The sequence below is a fragment of the Nansenia antarctica genome (assembly GCF_963989245.1).
Source record: "Nansenia antarctica genome assembly, chromosome: 5".
Taxonomy (NCBI): Eukaryota; Metazoa; Chordata; class Actinopteri; order Argentiniformes; family Microstomatidae; genus Nansenia; species Nansenia antarctica.
Window position 1 is genome coordinate 8,279,883 of NC_137690.1, and position 27,500 is coordinate 8,307,382.

General features: G+C 44.0%; 3 protein-coding genes across 3 annotated transcripts in view; 1 reads left to right on the forward strand and 2 right to left on the reverse strand.

Annotated features, from left to right (window-relative positions):
* Nucleotides 1–21,433, reverse strand: part of LOC308157706 (GDNF family receptor alpha-2-like) — a gene marked incomplete at both ends in the record, with an annotated part of 39,895 nt that extends 18,462 nt beyond the window's left edge. Inside the window, 4 exons of the mRNA XM_080531314.1 lie at nt 2,537–2,909; nt 11,361–11,447; nt 20,879–21,229; nt 21,406–21,433. Coding sequence (XP_080387440.1) covers nt 2,537–2,909; nt 11,361–11,447; nt 20,879–21,229; nt 21,406–21,433 — 839 coding nt within the window. The remainder of the gene's footprint in view (nt 1–2,536; nt 2,910–11,360; nt 11,448–20,878; nt 21,230–21,405) is intronic.
* Nucleotides 1–27,500, forward strand: part of lysmd3 (LysM, putative peptidoglycan-binding, domain containing 3) — a 341,091-nt gene that overhangs the window by 166,723 nt on the left and 146,868 nt on the right. The window lies entirely within an intron of this gene.
* The window catches only part of bco2l (beta-carotene 15, 15-dioxygenase 2, like), a gene marked incomplete at both ends in the record, with an annotated part of 10,239 nt that continues 8,550 nt past the window's right edge, over nt 25,812–27,500 (reverse strand). Inside the window, 3 exons of the mRNA XM_080531315.1 lie at nt 25,812–25,928; nt 26,126–26,236; nt 27,119–27,301. Of these exons, the coding sequence (XP_080387441.1) occupies nt 25,812–25,928; nt 26,126–26,236; nt 27,119–27,301 (411 nt within the window). The remainder of the gene's footprint in view (nt 25,929–26,125; nt 26,237–27,118; nt 27,302–27,500) is intronic.

Here is a 27,500-nt window from a genome sequence, read left to right on the forward strand (position 1 = left end):
GGATGTACCCGAATACGAATACATTTTAAGGGAAGAAAGCACAAATAACGCGATAGAAACAGATACAGATTCTATCCGAGCTTGTCTGTGTGTCAGCTATGTTTCTTCAAATGGCCATAAGATAAAAATGCCCATTTTTGTTTGCAACACAGGACTTTGATTTCACTAACTAGTCGTTTCATTTACTACACATTGTTGAAAAGTGATCGCTATTCTGTAGTGTGTGTGTGTGTGTGTGTGTGTGTGTGTGTGTGTACGTGTCTCTGTTTGTGTTTGTTTGTTTGTGTGTGTGTGTGTGTGTGTGTGTGTGTGTGTGTGTGTGTGTGTGTGTGTGTGTGTGTGTTTGCTGGCTTATGTGTATGTGTCCTCACACATGGCACTCTTGCCCTCCACGGGACATTGGTGAGGAGGAGATAATAAGCTGTAACAGGGCTATTTCATACGTCTCAATAAGGAGGAGAAGACCAGACACCTGAGGGCTGAAAGGTCAGCCCCGGCAGCCCCCTCTGAAAGTAGATTACACAAAACACACTGGGAGGTAATTATCAAGACAATCATAAATCGGAGGAGAGGCGATGGAAGTCCATACACTGGCTACCCACTGCGTAGATTTATACTGTTAGGAAAGGGATTGGGTTTTTGCCATTAGAACTGAGCCTGGGAGGGGCAGTAACCTCCATTCAAGAAGAATGAATGTGAACTGCCATTCCAAAATTGGACACCAGGAATTGTTGCCTTGGCTTTAGTGTGGTCCTCCAGCTAACCACCGAATCGCACTGTACAAACGAACACACAGCGAGAGACAATCATGTTCATCTTAGCCTTTAAAAACAGCCAGGATGACTCAGAGGTAAACATTGTTTCATAAACAGTCAAGCTCTGTGAGTAGGTGTGTGTGTGTGTGTGTGTGTGTGTGTGTGTGTGTTTGTGTGTGTATGTGTGTGTGTGTGTGTGTGTGTGTGTGTGTGTGTGTGTGTGTGTGTGTGTGTGTGTGTGTGTGTGTGTGCGCATGCGTGTGTGCGTGTGTGTGTGTGCTCTTGTTTTGTAAATTGGTAGTGGGGAAATATTGAGAGCTAAACAGACAAAGACAAATGGCTGCCGTACAATAGACTAATAATGTACAATCATATGCAGTATGTGGATGGGGGGGCTGTTGTTGTGTTTGAGAGAGTACTGTATATGCTGCCCAGATCCTCAGAGTAATTCTATAGTACCAGCAGAGAGAGAGAGAGAGGAGAGAGAGAGAGAGAGAGAGAGAGAGAGAGAGAGAGAGAGAGAGAGAGAGAGAGAGAGAGAGAGAGAGAGAGAGAGAGAGAGAGAGAGAGAGAGAGAGAGGAGATTGTACAGTTGTTGTACTGCAGAATTGACAGGCAGAGAAACAGCCGTGATCTGCAAACCAGTGAGGAGATTGAACACTGTCTGGACTGGCCCTAGGCGCCTGCCTGTCTGTTGGTGTGTTTTTTTTTTATCAGGATTGCTTAATCATCTGTGGCATAGAGAAATGGAATGTGTTGAAATATTTAATCTCTCATAACCTAAAAAAAGTGCATTTCTATTGACATCATCGAGCAGATGGGCTTTAAGAATAACTCTCACTCTCTCTCTCTCTCACTCTCTCTCTCTCTCTCTCTCTCTCTCTCTCTCTCTCTCTCTCTCTCTCTCTCTCTCTCTCTCTCTCTCTCTCTATAGAGTACCAGTCAAAAGTTTGGACACACTTTCCCATTATTATATCTATTATTATATTTATATTTTATAAATGTACTATCACACTGATTAATTTAAATATTTCACGTTATATTTCGGATGACCAGGTTATAACACGTTATTTAAATAGTGTGATAACCGCTTGATTCGTAGGCTTTCTCGGAACAGGAAGTGTTTCAAGTGATTCACCGCGAGGCAGCATGTCACGGCTGAACAGGTGTGAAGCCAACCCAGAGCCCCTGATTCCTATGGAAACCCTGTTAGAGTGATCCACTAATGTTTGGTTGGGCCTAATTGAGAACCATCCCTTCAACTTAGCTTCATGTCTTCATCCTGCCTCTAAGAGCTGCCCTGAGTCTGAGTATCTGTAATTACTTTCCTGGCAAAGTTACAAGACTTGAAATATAAACTTTTAGGACGCAAGGGAGAGGAAGATTGCAGCCAAATGCTCACTGTCTGGCTGATTCAATTTTCCATTTCTTATTTTGCAAGAATAAAACAGCATGATAATTAATTTTCTGCAATGTCTGTATTTGGCAAACACTACACAATATTCTCTATGCTCCATACCCCCTTCCCCAAGCCACACACACACAACCAACCACACACACACACAAAGAATTACACACATGCCCCCCCACCCCCTCTAACCATACACACAAAAAAGTACACACATGCATGCACGTCAGCTACACACACACACACACACACACACACAGACACACATACCCATCCCACACATCCATCCATACCCATCCAAACACCCACCTACCCTGTCCCCCCCACCCCCCCCCAACCCCCAAACACCCCTTCCTCCCTCCTCCTCCCTCACCTGCAGATCGGGTCCTGACGGCAGCTCTTGCGGAGCTCCAGGCAGTTGGGTTTGACCTTGTCCTCGAAGGAGCAGGTGGGCACGATGGTCTGTCTCCGTCGCTGGGCGCAGCCTTCGTCCTGGCAGGGGCAGAACAGCAGCTGGTGACTGTACTCCACGGGCACGCGGTCCAGGAACTGCCTCAGGGCCTTGTGGCAGCGCTTGCGGTTGCACGGCTCTCCCTTGCTGCAGGTGGCGATGTAGGTGGAGCGCTGCTTCTTGCAGGTGTTGTTGAGGTTGCAGGCCTTGGCCGCGTCCAGGCACGGGTTGCACGTCTTGCCGGGGACGGAGGGTTCGGAGCAGTGGTTGGCTTTGGGGGCCACGGTGTGCATCCCTGGGAGGAAACGGGGGGACAGGGGCGGGGGGGGGAATGGGTGTGGGGGGGGGGGGGGGGGGCAGAGAATAAAACACACATGTACACCTGTTGTTGTCATGGGTTTGACATACTGTACTGTAGCTTTAGTCGACTTCATTCTTAGATGATGTAGCCACGGCATCGTGGCATGTTGATTGCTCTGACAAAGTATGCCGTGTTTAAAGGAATGTTTAAAGTGGCCTTGATGAGTGTGGGGGGTCATGGAAAGTGTTAGTTACTTATCTGTGTATACAGAGAGCTGTTCAATAACATCTCTCATCTCTCTCTTTCTCTCTCTCTCGCCTTCTCTCCCCCCTCTCTCTCTCTCTCACCCCCCCTCTCTCTCTCTCTCTCTCGCTTTCTCCCCCCTCTCTCTCTCTCTCTCTCTCTCTTGCCTTCTCTCCCCCCTCTCTCTCTCTCTCTCTCGCCTCCCCCCCCCCCCTCTCTCTTGCCTTCTCTCCCCCCTCTCTCTCTCTCGCCTTCTCCCCCCTCCCTTTCTCTCTCTCTCTCTCTACCAACAGCGCGCCACATGAGACTCCAAACTGTAGCTCCACCACATATACTCTTGCTGAATAATTGATTCAGCCGAAGCCTTGAGTGAAATGTGAATGAACAAGGTGAATGAATAAGGTGTGGGTTCCGATTGGAAGTAAAGTATGTATGTATATATTCATCTTCTGACACGTTCTCTAGTCTCTAGCTGATGAGTGTCAAGTTGATTCGGTCCATCTGATTGCTTTCACTTCACCTTGGGACTCTCCTTCCCATCTCCGGGATGGAGAGGTTGATTTACTGTAACAAAACAGCGTGACAGAAGACCTTGATGGTGTTTACAACATGGGGAATTAGATGTCCTGCAGCTCATTGACATGTGTAATTGGTTTGTGAGAATGTATGCTAAATATTATTACCCCCCCCCCCCCCCCCCCAACACACACAAACACACACACTTCTAAAGGCTCAAGGACTTGGGAACATGGGGATAGTATCAGGACTGCAGTGGATAGCTATCTTCTGCTGTAGATTGAACTTGAAGACACATCTCTTCAGGCTACATCTTTAAGTGTCCCTCCTAATGACCTCCTCATCCTCACTACCCCCCCTGTACAGTTTATCGACTATGAATAAAAACAAATAAAGAACAGAAGAAAGAACTTCGAACCCTCGAAGATAAATAAAGAAATTCCTTCTTCTAGCATGGTAACTGCAAATGGCCCCTGGTCATAGCATAGAATACTTTTTATTGTGATGACTGACGGAGAGATGATTCACTTACTTAGACATGCACAGTATTGTAAGTCGCTTTGGATAAAGGCGTCTGCTGAATGGCAAACATTTAAATATAAAAAGGAGCATACTGTACCATATGGTGGCGCACGTAGTTTTACTGGCCAGTTTAAGTGGGAAATGAACCGTTGATGACCTTTTTTGTTAACGTAATCACAAACCGCAACACCGCAACATTGCTATTCCCTCCCTAAAGCTATAGACATGATATTTGTAGCAAACGAAAATGTTGTAATTAGGTTAATTCGCACCTGTTTATAGTGTATGGGTAATAAAACAGTGTTACATTCACTCCCATTGCGCCTCCCTTGTATTCAGGATATATTAGAAAAGTTAACCTCCCTCCCCTGTAGATAATGATATTTCAGAGGCCACGCTGGCTCAGTGACATCCAGGAAGATTCATCTCTTATTCAACAGAACCAATCTCACTCTGTGTCGATCAGATCAGCGCAGAAGAAAAGGCCATTTGCTTCCGATAGATTGGTAGGAACATGAGCTGCTGCTGTAGTGTTTCTAAGTGGTGCGTCGTAAATTATCAATCCTAGAAACGGAAGAACATAGAATGGATCCCGTAACAGAGCAACAAAAAAACATGTTATCGTTGTTGGGGTGGGGGTGGTGGTGGTGGTGGTGGTGGTGGTGGTGGTGTGTGTGGGAGCCCCATATGGCCACTATACAAAGGAAACTTTAGAAAAGAGGAAAGGTGCATTCCATTTTGGAGAATTTAAAAAACCCAGCAATTTTCTATGTTTCTGTTCAGTTTTTACTTTGGCCCGACATCACAGACATGAGACATGACTACCGGTACTCTGAACAACACAGCTCAGATGGGGGTGTTGGATGTTCTGTGATTAGAATTAAAAGGAGAGGTTGAGGGCCAAAGTGGGCCAAACCTGGCCAAAGAATGCCAGAACCAGGCCAGGGCAGTCAGGCCCAGCTGGAGGGGAGGTTTGTGGTGCTGTCCAAAGGCCTTTACACATTACAGTGATGGATTGCGGCTCCTAAATCTCCCCTGGCCATCTGCAGCCTCTAATGTGGGGCACAGGGGGGTCCGAGGGGGGGTCCAGGATGAAAATAAAATAAAAGAAGGATGAGCTGCAACGATTTATCTGACCAAGCAAGTACCTTGGTGGGGGCTTGTACTGGTTCTGATTGGGGAATTGAGATTGGATTCGGTGCTCAAACCACAGAGGTTCACCTGAGGCTCACCGAGACACAAAGCATTCATCGGTGGTTCAGAGGTAAAGACCAGGATCGAAGAGGAGAGGACAGGAGAGGGGAAGGATAGAGAGGGGAGGAGAGGAGAGGAGGAGAAGAGGAGGGGGGAAAGGTGGAGGTGAGAGGAGGAGGAGAGGAGAGAGGAGAGGAGAGAGGAGAGGAGAGGAGGAGAAGAGGAGGGGGGAAAGGTGGAGGTGAGAGGAGGAGGAAAGGAAAAAAGAGGAGAGGAGAGAGGAGAGGAGAGGAGAGGACAAGACAGGACAGGAGAGGAGAGGAGAGGAAGAGGAGGGGGGGGAAAAGGAGGAGGAGAGGAGAGGAGAGGACAGGAGAGGAGAGGAGAGGAAAGGAAGAGGAGGGGGAAAAGAAGGAGGAGGAGAGGAGAGGATAGGAGACGAGAGGAGAAGAAAGGAGAGGTTTGGAGAGGACGAGAGAGGAGGAGAGTATTTTTGTTCCATTCTTATAATTGATTTTCTGAGTGCATTATGAGGAGGCATTAAAGGGTTTTACAAACACTTTCTCCGTAACACAAGTAGGGGCAATAAGTGACTCACAACAATGAAAAGCTATTAAAATCAGAGGGTACATTTAGTCTATGGTGATTATAACTGCAGCTCATCAGTGATACATACAGAGGTACAATGTCCCATCTACTGTTACCAGATTGGACCCTGCCAATCTATAGATGCTCAAGAGTCTTCAATTAACCCATCCAATCATCATTACAATCACCCCCACTACTGGGCCCTCATCAGCACACTACCCACAGTTCTCTTTCCCCGAGGCCACGGATATTGACGTACGCCCGAGGTTCCAACCCACCTACCGATATTAGGATACATTATGAATGGCCTCACCATGATTATACCCGGTTGATTCCAGTGTAGCTACAGCTGGTTACTGTTACTGAGAGACAACAACAGTGCCCTCTATAAGTATTGGAAAGAGTCAGTATTTTCTTTTGCTCCAACTGTTTGGATTTGAAATTGAGGAAAATTAGGTTAAAGTACAGATACTCAGGTTTAATTCAGTGGTTTTCTTTTTTCTGATTGGTTGCACCGTTTAGAAATGACAACCCTTTGTTATATCCTGTGGATGTGCTTAGAGACTGTGTGTTTAACATTGCTCTGTTGATACATCTTTGTATGCAAATTACACAGTGGAGGCTGGTGGAAGTAGAAATTGGAGACAGGCTCATTGTAAATATGTGTGTTCCCATTCCTCATTCCGTTCCATGGATTACAAAGAGTCTGTCCTCTGATCTCTACCTCCGCCAACCTTCCCTGGAATTACCGTACAGTGTTATGCTTTTTATGCAGTGAAATGCTATGTAGCAATGTCTACGATTTTAATTGGTTTTTGGAACAACAAAATCCATGAAAAAAAAAAAGGGTTATAAAAAACGTATTGATTGTTACTTCATACCTTCTTTGTGTAAGAGAAACAGAGGTTTCTGGGAAACTGTTAGCCTACAAATAAAACCCTTTTCAAGGGTAAAGTGGCGTTTTTTACAATAATCTTAGCGGCACTGAACTATAAACAGCGTTTTAATAGAGGTCTTTTTCCGCAGCTCTCATAAATTAGAACCCAGTGATAGCATAGTACAAACACATTCTCCTGGACATCGCTATAGTAGCCTACATGTTCATTATAGGGCAGAGCATGCTAGGATCTGGATTTAGGCATTTTCCATGGTAAAGGATCTTCCTTCCCCAGTAATTGCTCTCCCACCTCTCTCCCTTATTTGAATCGTGCATTTCATATATCATCTTGGACCCCAGGGGCTGTGTGGTTCAGCCCGGGTTACGCAGGGCTCTCGGCACTCGCTATGTTCACAGTAATTAGGACGGGTGCCAAAGTTTGGATTTAATATGGCCCTTGGTGAGTGTGCAGGAGCTTGTTAGAAAGTCTTTAGTCTGTACCCTAAGGAGCATGTCAAGCATCCCTGTGTCAGAGGGTTCATCACTCATTAGTTTACGCTAGTGTCACAACTAGGGAGTTAGAGTTAGAGAGCTACATGCTACACTAACATGTGCTATGCTACAATATGCTAAATGCTACACTATGCTAAATGCTATGCTATGCTACACTATGCTAAATGCTACGCTATGCTAAATGCTACGCTAAGTTTCGATGTCTCACTCCCGATAGCCTGACTGCACTAACTGAATGTTGTTGAGGGATCTTTGGGATGTTATCAGTGGGATAGAGACAGTTTCGCAAGCAGTTTCCAAGATTTAACTGAGTCTACTATTAGTAGAGTACAGAAATGTAGCAAAAATAAAACATAAACAAATATTGAGAAACCAGCACTTCTATGATTTCCACAGACAGCATTGAAGCAAGGGCATTGGCTGAAGGATGGAAGTGTGTGTGTGCCAGCACTTTACAATGGCCTCTCATTCACCCATTCATGTGCAATATGACAACCCTAGTCGTCTATCTGTACAGTATAGTATAGTGGATAGTGTACATAGCCTTTATTTATGTAAACCAGCTCCTTCCCTTCTTTTTTTTCTTTTTTTCTTTTTTTTTTTCTTCTTTTCTTTCCTACCACCAGGGGAGCCACCCCTCCTACATTTCGTTGTTTGGTACCTGTACTATAGCAATGACAATAAAGACCATTCATTCATTCATTCATTCACACACACATTCACACACCATGGGCGGCAAGCTACCATGCAAGGTGCCGCGGCCCGCTCATTGGGAGCAATTTGGGGTGTGGGTGTGTGTGGGGGGGGGGGAATGTTGCTACAAAATGTCACATCCATATAAACATGTTTCCAACCACTTGAGTTGTTTCTGAACAGCTGCTGGTTTACAAACCATCCCTCTCCATATTAATCAGCAGTAGCCCTTTAAGCCTTAGTATTCAGTTTGCAGTTGATGATTTCAGCCGTCACAGCTTATAATTCTCTCAACAGTCAATCATGTTTGGCAATCATGCATATCTAACCTGAAACAAAATATCATCGCAGCAGCAGTGTGCTCTCAAGACCATTCAAATCGTTATCAAGATGCTGGAATCGCTACACATACTCCCAAAACATCATTGCAGAATGTCTAATTGTGCCAACGAAACGAACTAATGAGCACTGCCAAGCCCAAGTTTGGAGGATCATTCAGTATTCCGTTTGTAATACCACCTTGTTAGAATAACGCTGACTGAACACAGAGCTAATAGGTTACTCCATACACAACCAACCCTCATTAAAGGTCCATGGAGAAAATAAAAAGAAGCAACACTCAACTAATTGTAAATGTAAACTGATTATAAAGAATGTACATATAGAGTAGCCCTGTAACACACACACACGCACGCACACACACACACACACACACACACACACACACACACACTTACTATGTCTTCGGGAGTGTAACAGTAATTGTTATGAGGGCAAGGTGACAAATTCCAGTGTACCACACACACACATGCTGAGCACGGTTGGTGCGCAAGTCTTTTTCCCCCAGCCGTAGAAATAGATTTCTAGATTTAATTGGATGGTGGCCATGCAGTGGTGAGAGGTGAGAGGCTTAGTGGGGAGTGTTACAAGGTCTAACTAAGGGGTGTCAGGCACAATTCCTAGAGGACCCCCCTGGTTCATTTTCACTCCGGCCTCTGCTCCTACTAAATTAATTAGCTCAGCAATGGGTCAAAAGGACAGAATAATTTGTGTAAAATAAAATACAAATTATAGTCAACGGTATCTCTGCACGGTACGCATCATTCAGTAGTCATCTGGGTTCTGATGAGAGCTTAATAGGCCGAAGGGGGATGACTTCTATGATGAGTTATAACTAACCCATTTTCCCTACCCTTCACAAGGCACCGATTTTAATAAGGAACCCATTTTCCTGGCCAAGAGTGGAGCTATCGACGAGCAGCTCTATCGACTGGTGTGGAATAGCCACGGTATAGCTTCACCCTGAAGACAGAACATAGTGGATTTGTAGGGTTTGATGTGGACCCTACGGCCTTCTCCTCACTCCAAGCCAGTAGCTTTGTTCTCTCTGTGAGCTTGCAGTATAAGAGTATCAACAGGATTTTTTCCCCCATCAATGGTGCCCTGGCCTTATCTCTCTGATGAAAAAACCCCTCCAAATTGTGGGAGATTATTTTTCAATTTTCCAACCTTCCTCCTAGAGAGAGGGTATTCTGCTGTCCTCATCAACGCGGCGAGATATCCCCATTCCCCGAGCTTCAGTTCAGTTTACCGCTCTCGGAGTGATTAAGAATACCTTTTTTTCTTTCTGCTTGCGGGTTGAAATGGAAGGGAAAAGGTATTTTAAGAGAACAACTGTGTATTATTTTGTCTGTTCGCCTGTGGTCTCTCCTCTCACCACCACGATCAATTATTCTGTCCTTTGAAAATGATAAATAATGAGTGAAGCTTGGGGGGGTAAATAGATTTAGGAGAGCAAATCAGATATTTCACCTCTAAGTGTTCTGCTCCAGCAAAATGGACGCACTGTATTAATGAGTCCCAGCTGTGTCTTAACATTTTTCCTGTTGTTTAGACGACATTGGACTACTACTACTTCCTATTACCTTAATGGACATTGTTGTTCCAGGTCAATGGTTTCATGGATGTGCTGCTAGCCTTCTAGAACATATAGAACCTGCCCCGACTTGCAACCCCGGACATCGCTCTTCAAATTACGCTTGGGAAGCTGCTTTTTCGAAAAAACTTTTAATGCTAATTCCTGCTCATTCTTGTTGCTTATGCTAATATATGCTCATGCCTTTCAGACAACTTAACCTAACCGTAAGCAGTCATAATTAAGTTAAGTTAATGCCTTATACTGCCTAACCACCACGTGGTTCGTAATTCGTAATTCACGTGGTCAAGCATACTTAAACGTAGGTTGTAGGTTATGAATATAGGAGGTATGAACAATCAGAACATGTGTCCATATGGGAAATGACATCAGCCCTCCAACCGCTTTGTATTTTGTCTGCTGCTCCCCTTTTTTTTAATATATCAAACCGGCATATTTTCAAACAAGTATGTCGTTGCTGACTTGGAGCTAAAGGGATTATGCAAAAGAGCGTGTCTTTCTTGTACCTCCAAGATATAAAACAAAGCATGAAGCATCGGCCAGCAGAAGGATGCATGACTTCTCTCTCTCTCCCCTCTCTCTCTCTCTCTCTCTCTCTCTCTCTCTCTCTCTCTCTCTCTCTCTCTCTCTCTCTCTCTCTCTCTCTCTCTCTCCCCCCCCCTCTCTCTCACCCTCTCTCTCTGTCCCTCATCTCTCTCTGTCTCTCTCTCTATCTATCTATCTATCTCTCTATCTCTCTATCTATCTATCTATCTATCTACGTATGTCTCTCTCTCTCTCTCTCCCCCCCCCTCTCATTTTCTATCTATCTCTTGCCTTTTGACAACCTAGGCTGTATCATCCTCCGGCAATCTCTGTCGAAACCCCATGAAAGGAAGTGATTGAATTTCTAAGTGACTGTATATAGCCTATAACAGTGGCTAAGGCCCTGCGGTCCTCCAACCTCACCTGTTTCACTATAGTCCCCTCCATCCTCTACATTGGCCATTGTAGCTGTGTCTTATAATAAGATGTGCATTGATTAGTAATGCCCTCATGGTAATAACCCAGTAAATTAAATGTGAGCAATACTTCCCCCGCTGAGTGCTTGCTTCGCTGTTTAATTAGTAAACCAAATAGGAAATCAACCTGAAGGTAAAATCAATAGATGGAAAATATATACGCAAATATACAGTTAATGTAACCAAGAGAGAGCCCTCTGTGAATGAAAGCTTATAGAGATATTCATAATATATCTTTTAAATTACAAACTGTAAGGGGGTGATGATAGTCATCAAGTGTGTCGAAATGATACTCGTTATATCTTCATTCAGTAAAGTCACTGTGAAAACAAAACAAATCTTTCAAAGCCAGACGTCCTTACCTGAGATAATGGAAGCCAGGCGCAATGCGTCTGGGTGGCGAACAGGTGTAACAGGTTCATACGGGGACGTCTCGTAGAACTCTCCACCTGTGAAAACAATAACATAACAAAGGTTGATAACATGAGAGAGGATGGAGAGCTCACCTCACATCCACACATGTTCACACACGAGTGGATGAGGCAATACTGGAAAATACTGGTCGAAACACGAATATATATAGCCATAACTGCAAATATATGTTCCCTTTGTTCAGTGCTTTGACCCTGATGTGTCTTTGACACGATGATAGACGCATTGCTGAACAATAACATCTGGCAATGTGAAGGTTTTTATCTATTGTTTTTTCCCTTACTCTTACCGGTACTCTAGCTGAAATGAGAATAATTTGGCATAACAAGAGCTGCAGACAATGGGCTGAGAGTCCACCTTTCCTCACTCTAATTAACTCCCATGTTAGCGGTTATTCAAGCCGCCTTCTGAGCGAGCGCATTGATTAGTTCTCACATATTTTGTATTTGCATTCGGTCGAGGCATCGATTGATTGCCGACTTGTTCCCGGTTTCACCGGCTGTCGTCACATATGGTTCCTTCAATTCATAACGGTACCTGATAAGCGATTACAGGTCATTATCAACTCACTGTGCGGACGTTCGTAAATGAGCTCTGAGAGCGCCAGAGCGTCCACGTGACTGCCTCTTGTCCAATCAAATTACTTGGCCCCTTTATGGAATGGAATGGACTTTATTTGTCATTGCTACAGTACAGGTACCAAACAACGAAATTTAGGAGGGGTGGCTCCCCTGGTGTTTAGGAAAGGGAAAAAAAAAAAAACATAAAATCACAAGAAGGTAAGGAGCTGGTTTACATAAATAAAGGCTATGTACACAATCCACTGTACTATACTGCACAGATAGTCAACTAGGGTTGTCATATTGCACAAAAGTATTTTTTCACGTTATTTTAAAGTGTCACAGTTTGCAGGCTTGAAATGTACATGTTTGTGCCTCAGCACTAGCTGCCATACAATCCGTCCGGACTGTCCTGGGCCCAGAACTTAGGCCTTTGCTGTGTTCAGGGCCTTGACGGCCCTGTGGTAGAAGCAGTTCTTCAGTCTGTTTGTCTTAGCGGCCGGGGTCCTGTACCTCCTATTCGAGGGCAGCCTGATAAAGTGTACGTGCCCAGGGTGGGTCGGGTCCCTGGAGATCTTGGAGGCCTTCCTGAGACAGCGTGTGTTGTACAGCTCTTCCAGAGAGGGGAGGGGGGCGCCGGTGATCTTCTGTGCTGTTCTCACGACTCTGTAGCGCGTTTCTCTCCGCTGTTGTGCAGCTGTGGAACCAGTTGCAGATGCCGTAGGTGAGGATGCTCTCCACTGCGCCGTGGTAGAAGGCCACCAGTATCTCCTGCTTGTTGTGTTCTTTCCTGAGGCATCTCAGGGTGTATAGCCGCTGTTGTGCCCTCTTTATGGTGCCTTTTGTGTTGTCCTTCCAGGCCACGTTGAACCCAGTGTGCACTCCGGCGAATTTCACGAACGGGGCCGTAACATCAAAGGTCCTCCCTAGACTCTGAAGCTGAGTACTATGGACCTCGAGTTGCAGTTTAGCTAGGCTAGCCTGTCTCTAGTGATCCATAACAGAAACCCGTGGTTTGAATTCTGAATTCTGAAGGTTGAATTCTTCGGTAAGTTTTACTAATTGGTCTGTCTGGTCAATAACAACACCCCTCCACCCTTGACAATTTCATTAGTCTGAACAGTTGGCTAATTTTGGGATATGCAAAACAGATCATTCATCACGGTCAGATAATTTCCTTTAGGAAAGAAGAAATAACATTTGGTCCTGGTGCGCATGCAATTCGGGGTGAGGCAACCAGCCTCCAACACTGAATTTCTGGGGCAATGTTTGTACAAATTTTCAAATTAGCACTCAACTGACTGTGCTGCTCCCCTGTGCCTCCCTCTCTGAAGCCCCTAATCCTGCGTTTAAAATTCACAGCCATTCGGTGCGATTCAAACAAACCCTCCAGTGTGTAATAGCTTTGCATTTTGATCCTAACAGAAACACAGCAAGGCTGTTGTGGGACGGGCAGGGAGCCCTGCCACGGCAAATGAGAAAATCCTAAACCTGTGGGGAGATACCGATGCTCAGTGGATAACCATCCAATCAATAGATATCACCATTTTGTTTATCGTGCTGCTTTTCCTCCATGCTTTTCTGAAAATATGATGTTTCCAGATAAGGTATCCTTCCAGCTGTTTAAACCAACGCATGGGGGGGAAACTGAGGTTTTGTTCAATATCTATCTCCACCACTTAGAATGAAGAAGCAGAATATCGGTCACAGGCTCTAACACATGCTAGAGTAGATATCGGAGGGTAGGCTTCATCATCGGAAGGATGTGCTTTACTTAATATGTTCTGACCATGTTATACTGGTTATACTGTGATGTAACACTGTATATAATGAATATCTCGGAATCAGGGTTCAACATCAATAAGAATAAAAAAACGTCCTATCCTTGAAGATTATGTGAGTTCACCGAAAGTTCGTTGAAGACGAACTAGAAGACACGACTGCTGAAGATACTGTAATCTCTGTGCCCTGTGGACAGAGAACTAGACGTCATAAAATATTTCGTCACATATTATGAGTTCTTCACATCAGAGATTATCTCTAATTATCAGCATATGGCAGGAAGCACCAGGGAGAGGCCTGATTGAAGCATCTTGGGTTAAGCATCTCGTTCAATAATGTGTAATCAAGGAAAGGTTAATAAACTAGTAACAAGATTGCAGCTGCATGTTGTTACTAGGGCTCTCAAACGATTACAAAAACATTTAGGCATCCGAAGTGATATAAAGAGTTTACCTCGATCAATTCTCTTCATCGATATCACGTTTTTTTCACAATTTTGCATGCTATACGATGCCACATTTTTTTTCCCGAGACGGTAAACACGGCCTAAGTCACATCCAGTTTTCTCCAACTGGAGAATGTGTCATGTCCGGTTTCAACGCCAAATTTCCATACCATTGGTCGGCCAACCCCAAAAAAAAAATATATATATACGGTATATAAATCTGATACATGAGAAAGGTCAAAGGTCAAAGATGGTGCCAAAATATCTCCAAATGGCCTAAACATATAGGTGTCCGCCTAAACATACCTGTACTAAAACAGGTACAAAGTTGCATTTGCTCACATTACTAGCATCAACTTTGGCACAAGTACTAATAAGACCCTGGAGTACTGATTCCTAGATGATTTGGGCTTGGTTATCAGGTTTCCAAGGTGATATTCACTGTAAAAGCTGTTGTTTTTTTAGGCGGAGACTGAATTTGAGATGTTTTATAATGTTCTAGCTCTATTTGCTCTGACACAGTAACATAGATTTTGATTCTGACACTTCTACAGCCACCCCACAGGTGTTAGCTTTCATTTGATAACAATATCATTATGAAGGCCCTTGTGATTGTGGAGATATTCTATATTCACTGTGGGCATGTCATTTCGAGCAGAAAACCAGAAAAATTAGGTGGATAAGAAGAGGTTGGCATGGCATTTCCTGTGGTGAAATTAATCCCCAATAAAAGATGAACACATTTAAATATAAATACTGTAAAATAGAGAGAACATCATATAATCTGCATCAGATGTTTTTATTAGCGTGTTTACTCAGTCATCTATTCAACTAGGTGTGATAAAAGTCTATGTACTGTACCTCTGTAACTGGTTAAATAAACTTAAATGACTAAAATGAATAAAACATGTTCTCACTCTCAATCTGCTCCTCCATATTAATGGCATTCAACATGACAAGTTACTACACTCAACTGGGATGGGATGCATGGGATCACAACCTCAAAGGGAATATTAAGTCCCCCACAATTTGGATTGAAATACTGTACTGCATGAACCTGAATAACTGTACTACTGCCTCTAGACAAAAACTAGGCCGATTCATATAAATGTAAGAAGTGGGATATCGAACACTGTGACTTTTTTGTTTGCTCTACAAACACTTTTTTGTTTGTGTTCTACTACTACTGCCCCTTTGGGCTTGTTTCTCCATGTGATGGTCGGTTTGAACAAGGCTCTGCGCAGAATCACTGATCAATAAATCGGCTGCAACAAGAATGACCACCTATTGTTGATCAATAGTTAGGGAATCTGCTCAGTGCCTTGCTGAGGCTGAATGGCTAAATGCCACGCCGTTTTGGCCACTTTATCTGTGTCCTTGTCCATTGTTGCATGTCTTAAATAGAATCCATGGGCGTGCTGGGTCAAACCGGGTCAAACTTGGGAAACTGCATTAAAAAAATCTGCTCAATTCCACTACTATGCAATAATAACAGAGCAATTACTGATGTCCAATGTATAATGGCACGCTGATACAATGCTATTGCCGTATTGATTATAGAGCTGCTACACTGGTATAGGGGCAACTTAATCTCAAAAAGTGACCATGAACAGTTGGTTCTCTTTCAGCACAATATACCTTTGTGTCTTTATTGTCATTATGAATCAATATTGACATGGGAAACAGCAGCAGCAACACTTCAACAAGGTTCAACTTTGGACAAAGACACAGTGTTCTGGTTTCTCTTCACTTCTTCAGGTAGCATTGACAATGATCACACAATGCAGCTCAGCTACTGTAAACTGGCCCTTTTTCCAAGAGCAGCAGCTACTGACAGGAGCAGAGGTGTAGTGAATAGAGGGATGGATGGAGGGAGGGAGGGTGGGAGGGAGGAAAAAGGAGGAGGAGGAGGGGGGCTATTTCTGACTATTTCTCCCTCTCCACATCTTTGTTAATGTCAGGCTCTCCACATCTCAGTGCAGTGGGGAGGCAGAAGCCGGCAGACAGAGAACTGGTCCCCCAGTATGCTTAAGTATACAATTACCTCCTTGCCTGTGCTGCGAGGAGAGCATGGTGAGGTAGCTACTGAGAGAGCACTCAAAGCAATCGGGTCACGTCTTTTTTATCCATCAAAGACAGCAACTGTGACGTTGAGAAGTATGAACAGAATGTGATGGTGTTCTTTTTGTTGTATGTTTTCAAATGTTCTCGATGTGTTGACTGTTGGCTGAGAATGAACTGAGAAACATTCATTTGTGGTAGCTACACTAGTACATCTACTGGATCTACTGCTTATCAACCAGGAATCCTTTAGTCTCATTCAAATCAAAATGCTACCCATGTGCCACTGCTATCCAACTGACTTAATTACTGCAAATAGTTAATTCATGAAGTTCTTAAACATTTAAAAGACTGTTCTGTATGAATCTTTCAAAGCTTATTGACATTATTGTTTCACTCCATACAGAATGAAAGCCACCACTAAACATACAGCATTAGCATTACCCTACTCTCCATGGGGTTCAACGACTCAAATTCCCAGCGAGGAAATTCTTTGTTGCTCTCCGTTCCTCAGGAGTGCCGCTATTGTGCTATTTGACAGTCACCGAAACAACCAATTATACATTCATCAAGTACCAAAAAATTGTTCCCAGCTGTTTAGCGTACAATGGTTTTTGCCGGAGGGCAACAACTTATCGTGGTAATTAAGAGCGAGTTTGACTTCATTTGCTCTGACAGACCGTGCGTGGCGGTTGAGTGCGGGTGGCGGGCGCTCGTGGCCAGAGAGGCACAGACAAACAGGCGTCCCGCGGGGAGAGAAACAGTTCCTAAGTGGATTCAGGGACAAGTGCCTAGCCTTAAGCTGTAGACTATCTCCCCATCCATCAGATAATCATTATCAAAAGAGCTAAATTCCTGAGGTGATGGAAACTGTCCTATAGATTTCTGCTCCCTTCTGGGCAAACAGCTCAGGGGCTCGATGCAAAGTCAATTTTAATAGCTGTCATTCAAATTATTCGTTTAAAAGTGCCCTAGTCTAATTGCATACATTTTGAACATTGATTCTATATTCCTTAGTAGTTGTGGACAGCCGCCTGCGGTGAAGGAAACGGCGCAGGCCATGATAGTGTGCCTGATGCATGATTCATGAGTTCAATTCCACTGATGTAACGGAGGTGATTCGTAATCACTTTCTTGAGATGAGTAGCCCTGTCTGAGACAAATCAAGTGTAGCCCCCTCAGACCTTGAAAATACAATAATAATAATAATAATAATAATAATAATAATAATAATAATAATAATAATAATAATAATATCATTTTGGTGTGATAGCAGATGCTTAGGTCTTCCACAGGAGAGACCCAGGTTTGAACCTTATGGGTTGTCATCTCCTTGCTCAGGGAAATAACTAATAACTGCACAACAATTAGGAACCAACTCTGGGTGTCATTTCAGTAAACCAACTCTGAGTGTAATTTCAGTGAACCAACTCTGAGTGTAATTTCAGTGAACCAACTCTGAGTGTAATTTCAGTAAACCTTCTCTAACGTGCCATTGAGAATATGCTCTGTGCAGTCAGTTTCAGTAAAGGAAATCATTAACGAGATTCACAAGGACATACAGTGCAGCACCATCCCTGTCATCATATTTCACCGATCCTTTTCATATGTGTGGGAGGGCTTGAAAACCACTATTGACCAGCTCCAGTGGTATTGACAGATCTTTTCCTCAGATGATAAAGCATCCACCTAGCAAGCGTGGAGAGAGGAGAGGAAGGTGTTTGGGGGGGGGTGGGGTGGGGTGGGGTGGGGTGGGGTGTGGGGGGTGGAATAGAGGACATATTCAGCATGCAGAGGCCAACACCCGGCGTCTCGCTCGCAGGAGAAATACGCTCCTTATGACAGTGGATGGCAAAGGTAATGGTCGGTGACTGCTACCATTGCTCATAGTAATGATGGTTTCACTGAGGAATACTGTGTACCTTTGTAACCCAGTGTGTTTTCTCCCTTGACTCTGTCTGGGTCCCAAACTATAGGCTACACGGACAAGCAGGCATACTGTAGGGTCCCAGCTTCCCAATTGTATTACCAGTCAAGCGTTATTAGTAGGGAATTCTGACAGATCCCGTGCCTGACCTTTATGGAGCTGGCTGGCATTCCTGAATAGGGAGAGGCGAGGGGATAAATCATTTTGCAAGTTGATTTTTTGGTGATATCACGTTAGATCTCGCAATGGTCTGATGAGAGAGAGTCTCACGTATGCCTGTCTCGCCAAAGCTGAAGTTATTTTTCCACTAATTAAACGGAAATTAAAAAGAAAAAAAAAACGTCCACACAAAAGACGACTTCAAATGTCTTTGTAATCTGCCCAAGTCAGGACTCAAAAAGAGTGAAATGGGAGGAACGGAACTTATCGTTCGTTAGAACAGCCGCTGGCAGCTGCAAATAGCTCCTGCTGATATCCCTGTGAGGCCTAAGGCATAATCGACAGAACGCTACAGCCACCTTTAGAAATATAATACAGTGTTTTTCCTGCACTGTAATTACTCCTTTTATAGATTCTGACTCCTAACCCCTGTTGTCTGAGGGTGCGACAGGTCCATTCAAAGGCTACCCATTATGCCTGCATTGACATATTGAATTCAGTTGCCATTTCTACTTGAAGACCTCAATTAACCGGTCACATGGCCAATATCACTGACAGACTGAGAAAGACATGAGTCGCCAGTCCCCCCACTGACTGCCTTGTTCTGAGACACAGTGGCCACATTCACACACACACACACACACACACACACACACACACACACACACACCATGGTCGAAGATTTCAACAGACTATCTCGAATGACCTTGAGGCCACAGCAGAGTAGCCCTCACTGCAAAGTGCCCATGCACCACACAAAGTGACTAAATCAGTTAGCACTCTAGCCAACAGCAACGCAGACTTATCTACGGAGTCTTCCTTGTCTTTTTCTCTCTCTCTCTCTCTCTCTCTCTCTCTCTCTCTCTCTCTTCTCTCTCTTCTCTCTCTCTCTTTTTGTCTTTCTCCCTCTTTCTCTCTCTCTCCCTCTCTCTCCCTCTTTCTCTCTCTCTCTTTCTTTCTCTCCCCCCCTCCCTCTCTCTCTCTCTCTCTCTCTCTCTCTCTCTCTCTCTCTCTCTCTCTCAGTAGGGGTTCAGTAGTCTTGATCACTGTCTCTCTTTCTGCTTGAGAAAAAAAACTAAAAACCTTTCAAAAGCTGGGGGGCTCTTTACATCCATATCAAAAAACGTTCCTCGTTTTTTGCCCAACAACGATTTTTTAAGTGGCTGTGCAGCATTTGAGTGTCTGTGGGGAATGCTCCCTGTGTTTGTTTCTACAGAACGATGTTATACACGGATTGTTTCCAGTTAACAAAAGCCTGGTTGACTGCACAATGGATTGTGATTAGATTAAAGCTCCACTGTAAGAGCTTTGGCGTGCATTAAAGCCTGTTTTATCTCCCTGGACTGTGCCAAAATGGGACACTTGCATTCTTCGGACAAGTATGCTCAGTGAAGGGCACAGAGGAGGTCTGTATTTTTCCGAGATAGCTAGCTATACAGAGTATCGCTCGAAGACAATGAAATGAGAAGGCTGTGTTGTGTGTTCAAGACAGTGGCCTTCTTCAGTGTCGTCTCAACATTTGACTTGAGCTTTCTGTCATGAACCCTATGCTGCTATTAGCCTGAAGAACACTGTAACAGTAGCTGGTGCCAAAAGCAATCAGCAGGCTAAATCACTTCACGGATCATGACACAAACCTAGTAGGTCCTGTTAGCCAGCCGCCTCTGACTTAGCCACGCTCCGGTTGTTGTCAAAAGGCATTTGACTACATTAAATTAAGATCTTACATGACATGACGTGCCATCGGACATCAACACAGCGGGTCAGGATTTCATCCGATATTCTTCAACAACATCATGCCTGTTGTGTGACGTAAAGTGGGGCTTCTGAAGGGGCTGAGGTACACATGAAGTATTACCTTATGTACGGTTGTAAGTGCTCTGCTCCAGGCCATTAAGTGGCGGTGGGTTTATAACCTAATAATGTGATGATATGGAACACTTTAGGTGAAAACCAATAGCGGGCCCATAACAGGGATCACTGCTGTAATTCCATTATTGCTCCATTATTTTTTACAGAGATGGAGAACTGGGTTTATTTTTCCTCCGAGGTTTTGTGTCCTGTAGCAGGTGCAACAGACTGCACGGAGGATGTACAAGTGTGTCCGGATACTCTGCAGTTTGTACCGTGCAAAGTGGCTATTCACCTGTCAAAATAATTGTTAATTTATAAGGGGGAAAAAAAATCATTATACATTATACAGAACTGTATTTCATTACACATCACTGCAGCTCTCTCACCTCACTGGCCAAAGCACCGAACAAGAACAGAACCTTCACTCAAGAAGATCCTTCACTCAGACAGAAATCATCACTGCCTGACTCTTTGGAGTCTCTGGACAGACATATACTGTAGATCACAGCGTCTCACACCAGACATGTCATACCGCCGATGACTGAACGCTTTTAATCTCACCCTCCGTAGAACATTCACTGTGTGTGTGTGTGTGTGTGTGTGTGGATAGCTCTCTCTCACCACAGAAACAATACTTGCACAGATGAATGAGTCACTTACCTTCAGTCAGGCCCATGTGGATAGTCCAGTAGCTCTGCAGACAGGGCAGTTCCTTCTTCATGCCTCTCTTACAGCGGCAGTCGTAGAGGGGACTGACCTGCAGCACCTCCAGCGCGGCCTGGCACTCCCGGTTGGCGAGCATGGTGTCCGTGTCCTTGCCCACCAGACACTGGCGCATCCTCCGGTAGTGGAAGCTGCACTGGGAGTTCTGATTGCACATGTCACTGGCCCGAGCGCAGTCCACCCAGCCGTGGGCTCCCGTCACGCCTCCAGAACTGGGCCCGGGCCCAGGACCGGAATCAGCGCTCGCCAGGGCAGAGGGACCGCCCCAGGAGCCCCACACAACCTCATCTGGAGGGGGAGAGGGAGGGAAAAGGAGGCTGTCTCACTCAGTGGAGAGTTACTCATACACCCAGGGGATCTTCTTCATGGACCCATAAAAGGTTGTCCTACATGCAAGCAGAATAAGAATAACCCTGTTTTTTCGTTCCAGGAGGAACCTTTATTTTTTAATAGTGTAGGCCTACATGCATATTTAGTGGCTTTCGATCGCATTGCACCGGCACTGTGTTTCATACAGTGAGGTGAGGGATAAGATCCGATCTCAGAGCGTTGTGGTAATGCAAAGAGAGAGGCATCGCAGAGTTAAAAACCCCTACTGGTTGGGAAGGTGACACGAGGGAGACACCTTCAGGTGGTGCTAAACCTACAGATTGGAGAGGAGAGAAATGTTGCCTCAACTGGTCTACAGACATCCAATAAAAGAAAAGGGGGTTTTGCAGTAAAACTAAATTATTCATTATTAGGGAATAATAATAGGCAACCCTTCCCAGAAACCTTGGAATTGTATGTATTAAACTACTTAAAAGGAAATGATGATGATGATGATGGTGGTGATGATGGTGGTGATGATGATGATGATGATGATGATGATGATGATGATGGTGGTGGTGGTGGTGGTGGTGATGTGTATACATTAATTTCATGTTATTATGCTATTCCTCTCTCTCAACCTCAGGCAAATTGTTAAATTAAATGAGTCAGGAAATAACCGCTTTACTTACAAGTTCAGCAAAATGTAGGAAGGACCTAGTAATAAGCTTTAATAGCACACTGTCTGGATGCTTAGGGAAATAATGTCAATAGCAATGATTTCATGTTATGATACCTGAAATGAAATCTGACTTTATAATAATATCTATGATTAAACAATACAGCATTTAGGAGTACACACTGAGGACATCTCACACTACTGTGGGAAGCATCCCTGATTTGTATCTCTACTGAAACATGAGTAATGCGTCAATATTTGCGAAGTGTGTGTGATGCACTTCTTAGCCTTATTCAATTAACAGGTTTGTGTTATTTAGCCAACTTTTTAAAACATGGTTGTTGGTTCACAGAATGGATGTTAAAATGATTTCTCACCGAATAGTGAAAAAATGATGTAAAAATAAATCCTCATCATCATGGCTGGATAAAGCAGAAAAGAAAAGGAATCCAATTAGATGTTATTTCCCTGGTAAACGTATTGTAATTCCCTTTCCAGATCGTTGACCCCGACTACTGTGAGAATTTGAGTATCCTCGTAAAACTCCAATTATTACCAAAAGCAGCTTCACTATTTCCTCCTTTCAATAATCCACCAATTAGAAAAGACCAACAAAAAAAGATTTCAAAATCCAAGGAAAGGAATTAAATCCCTGTGAACAGTTATTTCAGGGGGTCGTATAAACTGTATACATATCGGATGAACTGTGGCATCTCTCCGCATCAGTTGAGCTCTGATGATCGTCCGGTCTGGGGCTTTCTGTCTGTCTTAATACGACCTATGCAAAAAAATAATTTGCACTGTAAATTCTTTGACAGTGATATTGAAGTCAAATAACTTTTAGAATGTAATATTTGACTGAAACAGAAGAACTACCATGCAGCCACGCATGAACACCGGAGGGACACTGCCGACAGACTTCACTCTCCAAAAGCCGCGCGCGCTCTGACTTTGGTGCGAATGCCTGCGCTTGTTTTGGACCGTGTGTGTTGGCATCACACGAGTTAACGAGGCGAGCTCTAGATGACCAGCAGAGGGCGCTGCTGACTCGCCGGTTTACTGGAAAACGAGGAACACCAACCACCACGAAATAATTGGCTTCTCCTGTCAAATTATGAGTCCAGTTTCCGATTGACACAGCACGATTACACTTTCTGCCCTGGACATTGTCCTGAAAAAAAAAAGTGGAATATTGGATAAAAAGGTGTATTTTTCATGCTTTAATACGTGTACAACCTCTATGGTCTCTCAGGTCTATAAAACAGAACATATAAAGGAAATGTGCTTGTTGCACACATCACTATTACATTTAGACAATGTGATGCTGTGTAATGCAGACCATGCTGGTTACATTAGTTATTGGCTGGTTTTATGGGGCTATTCACTGGGTATACATATTACTTACACTATTACCTACTACTTTAACTAGTATAATCTGAATTGATAAGGTGTAGTAGTAAGCTACACTAAGCTACACTTATCCCAGCTCTCAGTCTTTTGTACGTCATATCTGACAACAGCAGCCTCATTTATCTCAGCGAAATCATCACACTTCTTCATATGGCATTACGGCCTCTCGATCTGCTCAAACTGAGATACATGGCGGAGGGGACACAAAGCATTGTATTGTATCAATGCCAAGCAGGATGCCATGAAGAAGTAAATGCTGGGCCACAAAACCCCCCATTTTTCACTCAAGGCACTGCTGAAGTCTCTTGACATTACAGAAATGGCTCGGTTGTGCCTCACTGCTTAAGTAGTCACTGACCATCATAAATCTTTACAAAAAGCCTGAAAACAAAGTCTCTATTTAGAGACAGGGACAGTGACAAACTGCAGAGCCGCTGCAGAATAATGACGGTGAAGTGTCAGACAGGCGCATGTCCCAGGGAAGAAACAGGCATGTGTGGAATCTGAGGATCAGGCTCTTTCTGCCCTGTAGTCGCCTTAGAGGATGATCTCTCCCTAGAGTTTGACTTCACATTCCGTATGAATAATCAGACCGAATCACAGTTTCTGTCTGTGTGGACAGCAGCATTACATTAGCCCCTGACATTGAGAATAGGCCAATTAGAGTCCAACAATGTCAGTTATCTTCGTCTTCCCGTAAGTGATCAATTTTCTATCATGATGTTAGCCCCATAAAGACTGCTCACCCGGCTCTCTGTGCAGGCTATCAGTGTCCTTGGTGGGAGTTTGTTTCGCGTTGACATGGCGCACTGCACCATGGCTAGCTCCATGGGTTTTTAATTGCTCTGCTGTAAAAGCCATAACGCATCTGCAGTGTTTAGCATGTACAATTAGAGAAGCCTCAGAGACACACAGCCACGCCATTGGCTGGCTCTCGCGGATAGCCTATCGGAGGACTGGGAATAAAGATACACATAATGAATCTGGATATGAGGATGTGTGGTTTTTGGTATTGAGGAAAACTTTTTTTCCCCCCTAACTAAGTGAGTAATGAGGCAGATGTAGAGGATTCTTTATGAATATCTGAGCCGTGAAATAATGATCAGCTCAAAGTAAAAAATGTAATATATGAAATTACCATTTGGAGACAAACACCAAAGTATATTCAATATCTTTGAACGTAATCACTAAGAAATCAGTCCCCATCAATCCCCATTCTATTCCCCATTGTGTGTTTTATGATTCCTCCTCCTGGTCGTTAGACTTTAAATGTGTGCTGTTAGATTAAATCGGCGAGCTTTATACCTGAACACAAATTAGCGTTAGATTAATTCCAGGTCGATACAGGATCAGGTCCCTCATCCCCCGTCTCACACAGATGTCCATGCCCTTTGGAAAGACCACTAATTAATTGGAATATGGGAGTAGAGCTGTACCCTGAGAAGTTAAGCATGACTGATTAGATTAGAAATTATAGGGTAATTAATGTGTGACTTAGAGAGACCCTAGCTTTAATGGGGAATATGATAAAGTAGCAGACGTTTGACATTTGTACTACTCTGTCTCAATGATGATGATGTGAGGTTGGGCAGGAGCACCCCCCCCGCCGCCCCCCTCAGTGACCAGCCAGGCAAGGGATCACCTACCGCATAATGACATTGATACTGTACAATAGTAGCCTAATTATAGTAATCGTTTTCTATTGTACTGGAATAACAATTGAAGTTTTTTTCCCATTTGTGGGAGGAAGGATGACCTTAAGGGAGAATTGAGACTGGAACATTCTGCCCTTTTCACCAAGCTATAGGCCCATTTCATTGTTTATGTGTAGGTCAGTTCTACTCCAGACAATGTTCAGGGGATAAACTGCAATCTAACTTTCTCAATGTGACTTTGACCTCCGGTGGGCTCTCTGAGGAAGATATTGAACGCTCAAAGCCATTTGTTTTCCGGGCATTTTAGACCAATGTCCATTTTCTATCACATTACTTTGACTGAGATTCAATTTCCTGTGATGCATTTTCATGTGTTGGAAGTACATCGCACTGCTCTGGGAGTATGGTGTTTCACACGTGATTTGATGTTATCAAACACTTTAAATCTAAATATCTGCTATAAAACAACAAGTCAAAGACATTTTACGTCAGTGTCATGGTTATTTAATTAATTATTTTTTCCCACAGAAATCGGAACAAATATTTATTTACAGTGCTAGTGTACTACTATGCATTTTTGTTCACAGTCCACAATGCGTTGACAACACTACGTATAGCAGTCACCAATATCACTTCATTAACAGGACAGGGTACATTTAGTCAGGATTTACTAGCCTAGGTTCTTGCTCGGTTCTGAGTCCACAACTATAATAGTCAACAATGGTTCAATCTCAAAAGTGTCAGAGGAGAACAGCATGGAGTGAGGGAGCTCAGGGGTAGAATGTTGGAAGGCTTGGAACTTGGAATATTGGCAACTTCAGCCCATCTCGTTGAACACTCCATGTGTTCCATATGGGATGTTGACAGGAACCTCCGCGCGACCCAGTTCTGTGAAGGTCTTGGCATCGAGAACCAGCAGGAAAGTGCTCTTGTGCTGGAAACAGAAATAGAGAAATATGACGACAGAGGTCATGATGATATTGATTGATTGATTGATTGATACATGATATACCGGACAGCCACAAGACCAAAGCAATGGTGCTACAATATTCATTTGTTGTGTTTTATGTTTTTATATTGTTGTTGCTGTTGTTGTTGTTGTTGTTGTTGGTTGTTGATGTTGTGCCCCACCTCTCTGGGTGTGATGACAACTGACATGACCACGCCGTCATCCTCCTCTGTGGCGTTGGGTGCAGGAACGAACACAGGCTCTGAAGGGAACAGGCCATCGTGGCGCCACGCCTACAACGGTGGAAGAACAACATCATTACAACATCAACCTGGGTCATTCTGGAAAACATTTGATTGATTTACAATATAGCCTACTGGTTCCTGTGCTGTCCGCCCACCTATTGATTAAAAGTTCAACATCTAGTAGTGCAATCACTGGACCACAGCTAGAAACACAGTATATTGTGTATTTACTCCTCACAACTGACAACAAACTAAATGTCAATTGATCTGAAAAAATAATAAAGAAGGCACAAAAAAAAGGCACAAAATAACAAGTTAAAGGGCAATCAGAGTAGATCAGAGTGCCCAATCGGGACAACATTGAGGTACTACAGTGTTGAGCTGTATCTTGTTGATAAGATAGATAGATACACAGACACACAGACAGACAGACAGACAGACAGACAGACAGACAGACAGACAGACAGATAGACAAACAGACAGACCAGACAGACAGACTGACTGACAGGCAGGCAGACAGACACACAGACACACAGACACACAGACAGGCAGGCAGGCAGGCAGGCAGGCAGACAGACAGACACACAGACACACAGACAGGCAGGCAGATAGAAACACAGACACACAGACACACAGACAGACAGACAGACAGGCAGGCAGGCAGATAGACACACAGACACACAGACAGACAGACAGACAGACAGACAGACAGACAGACAAACAAACAGACAAACAGACAGACAGACAGACAGACAGGACAGACAGACAGACAGACAGACAGACAGACAGAGAGAGACAGACAGACAGACAATTAGATAGATAGATAGATAGATAGATAGATAGATAGATAGATAGATAGATAGATAGATAGATAGATAGATAGATAGATAGATAGACAGACAGATAGATGGGTACTTTATTGATAAAGACCTTCAGCTCTTTGGTCTCCACGTCCATCTTCAGCAGAGAGTCGCTGAACAGGTGTCCGAAGCCGCAGGCGTAGTAGTAGCGGTAGCGCCGTGCGTTGTATTTAGCGTAGTTGATCTGAGGGAACTCCAGGCCGCCGTAAGGCAACAGCGCATCGTCGTACAGCTCCTCGTGGGTGCACAGTACCTGCGACACGGCCAATCACAAAACACGTGTCAGGTAGCCACGACGACAAGAAACACCTTTTTTCCCTTCCATCAGCATGCACACCTGCGCCTCAGTGCCAGCGGTCAGCAATAGGGGTCTGTGTCCTGCCTGCTGGGTTCGCTGGTTCAACGGTAATAATGCTTGAGTAAGGCCTTTAGCCTGACATTCGCCTGCCAAA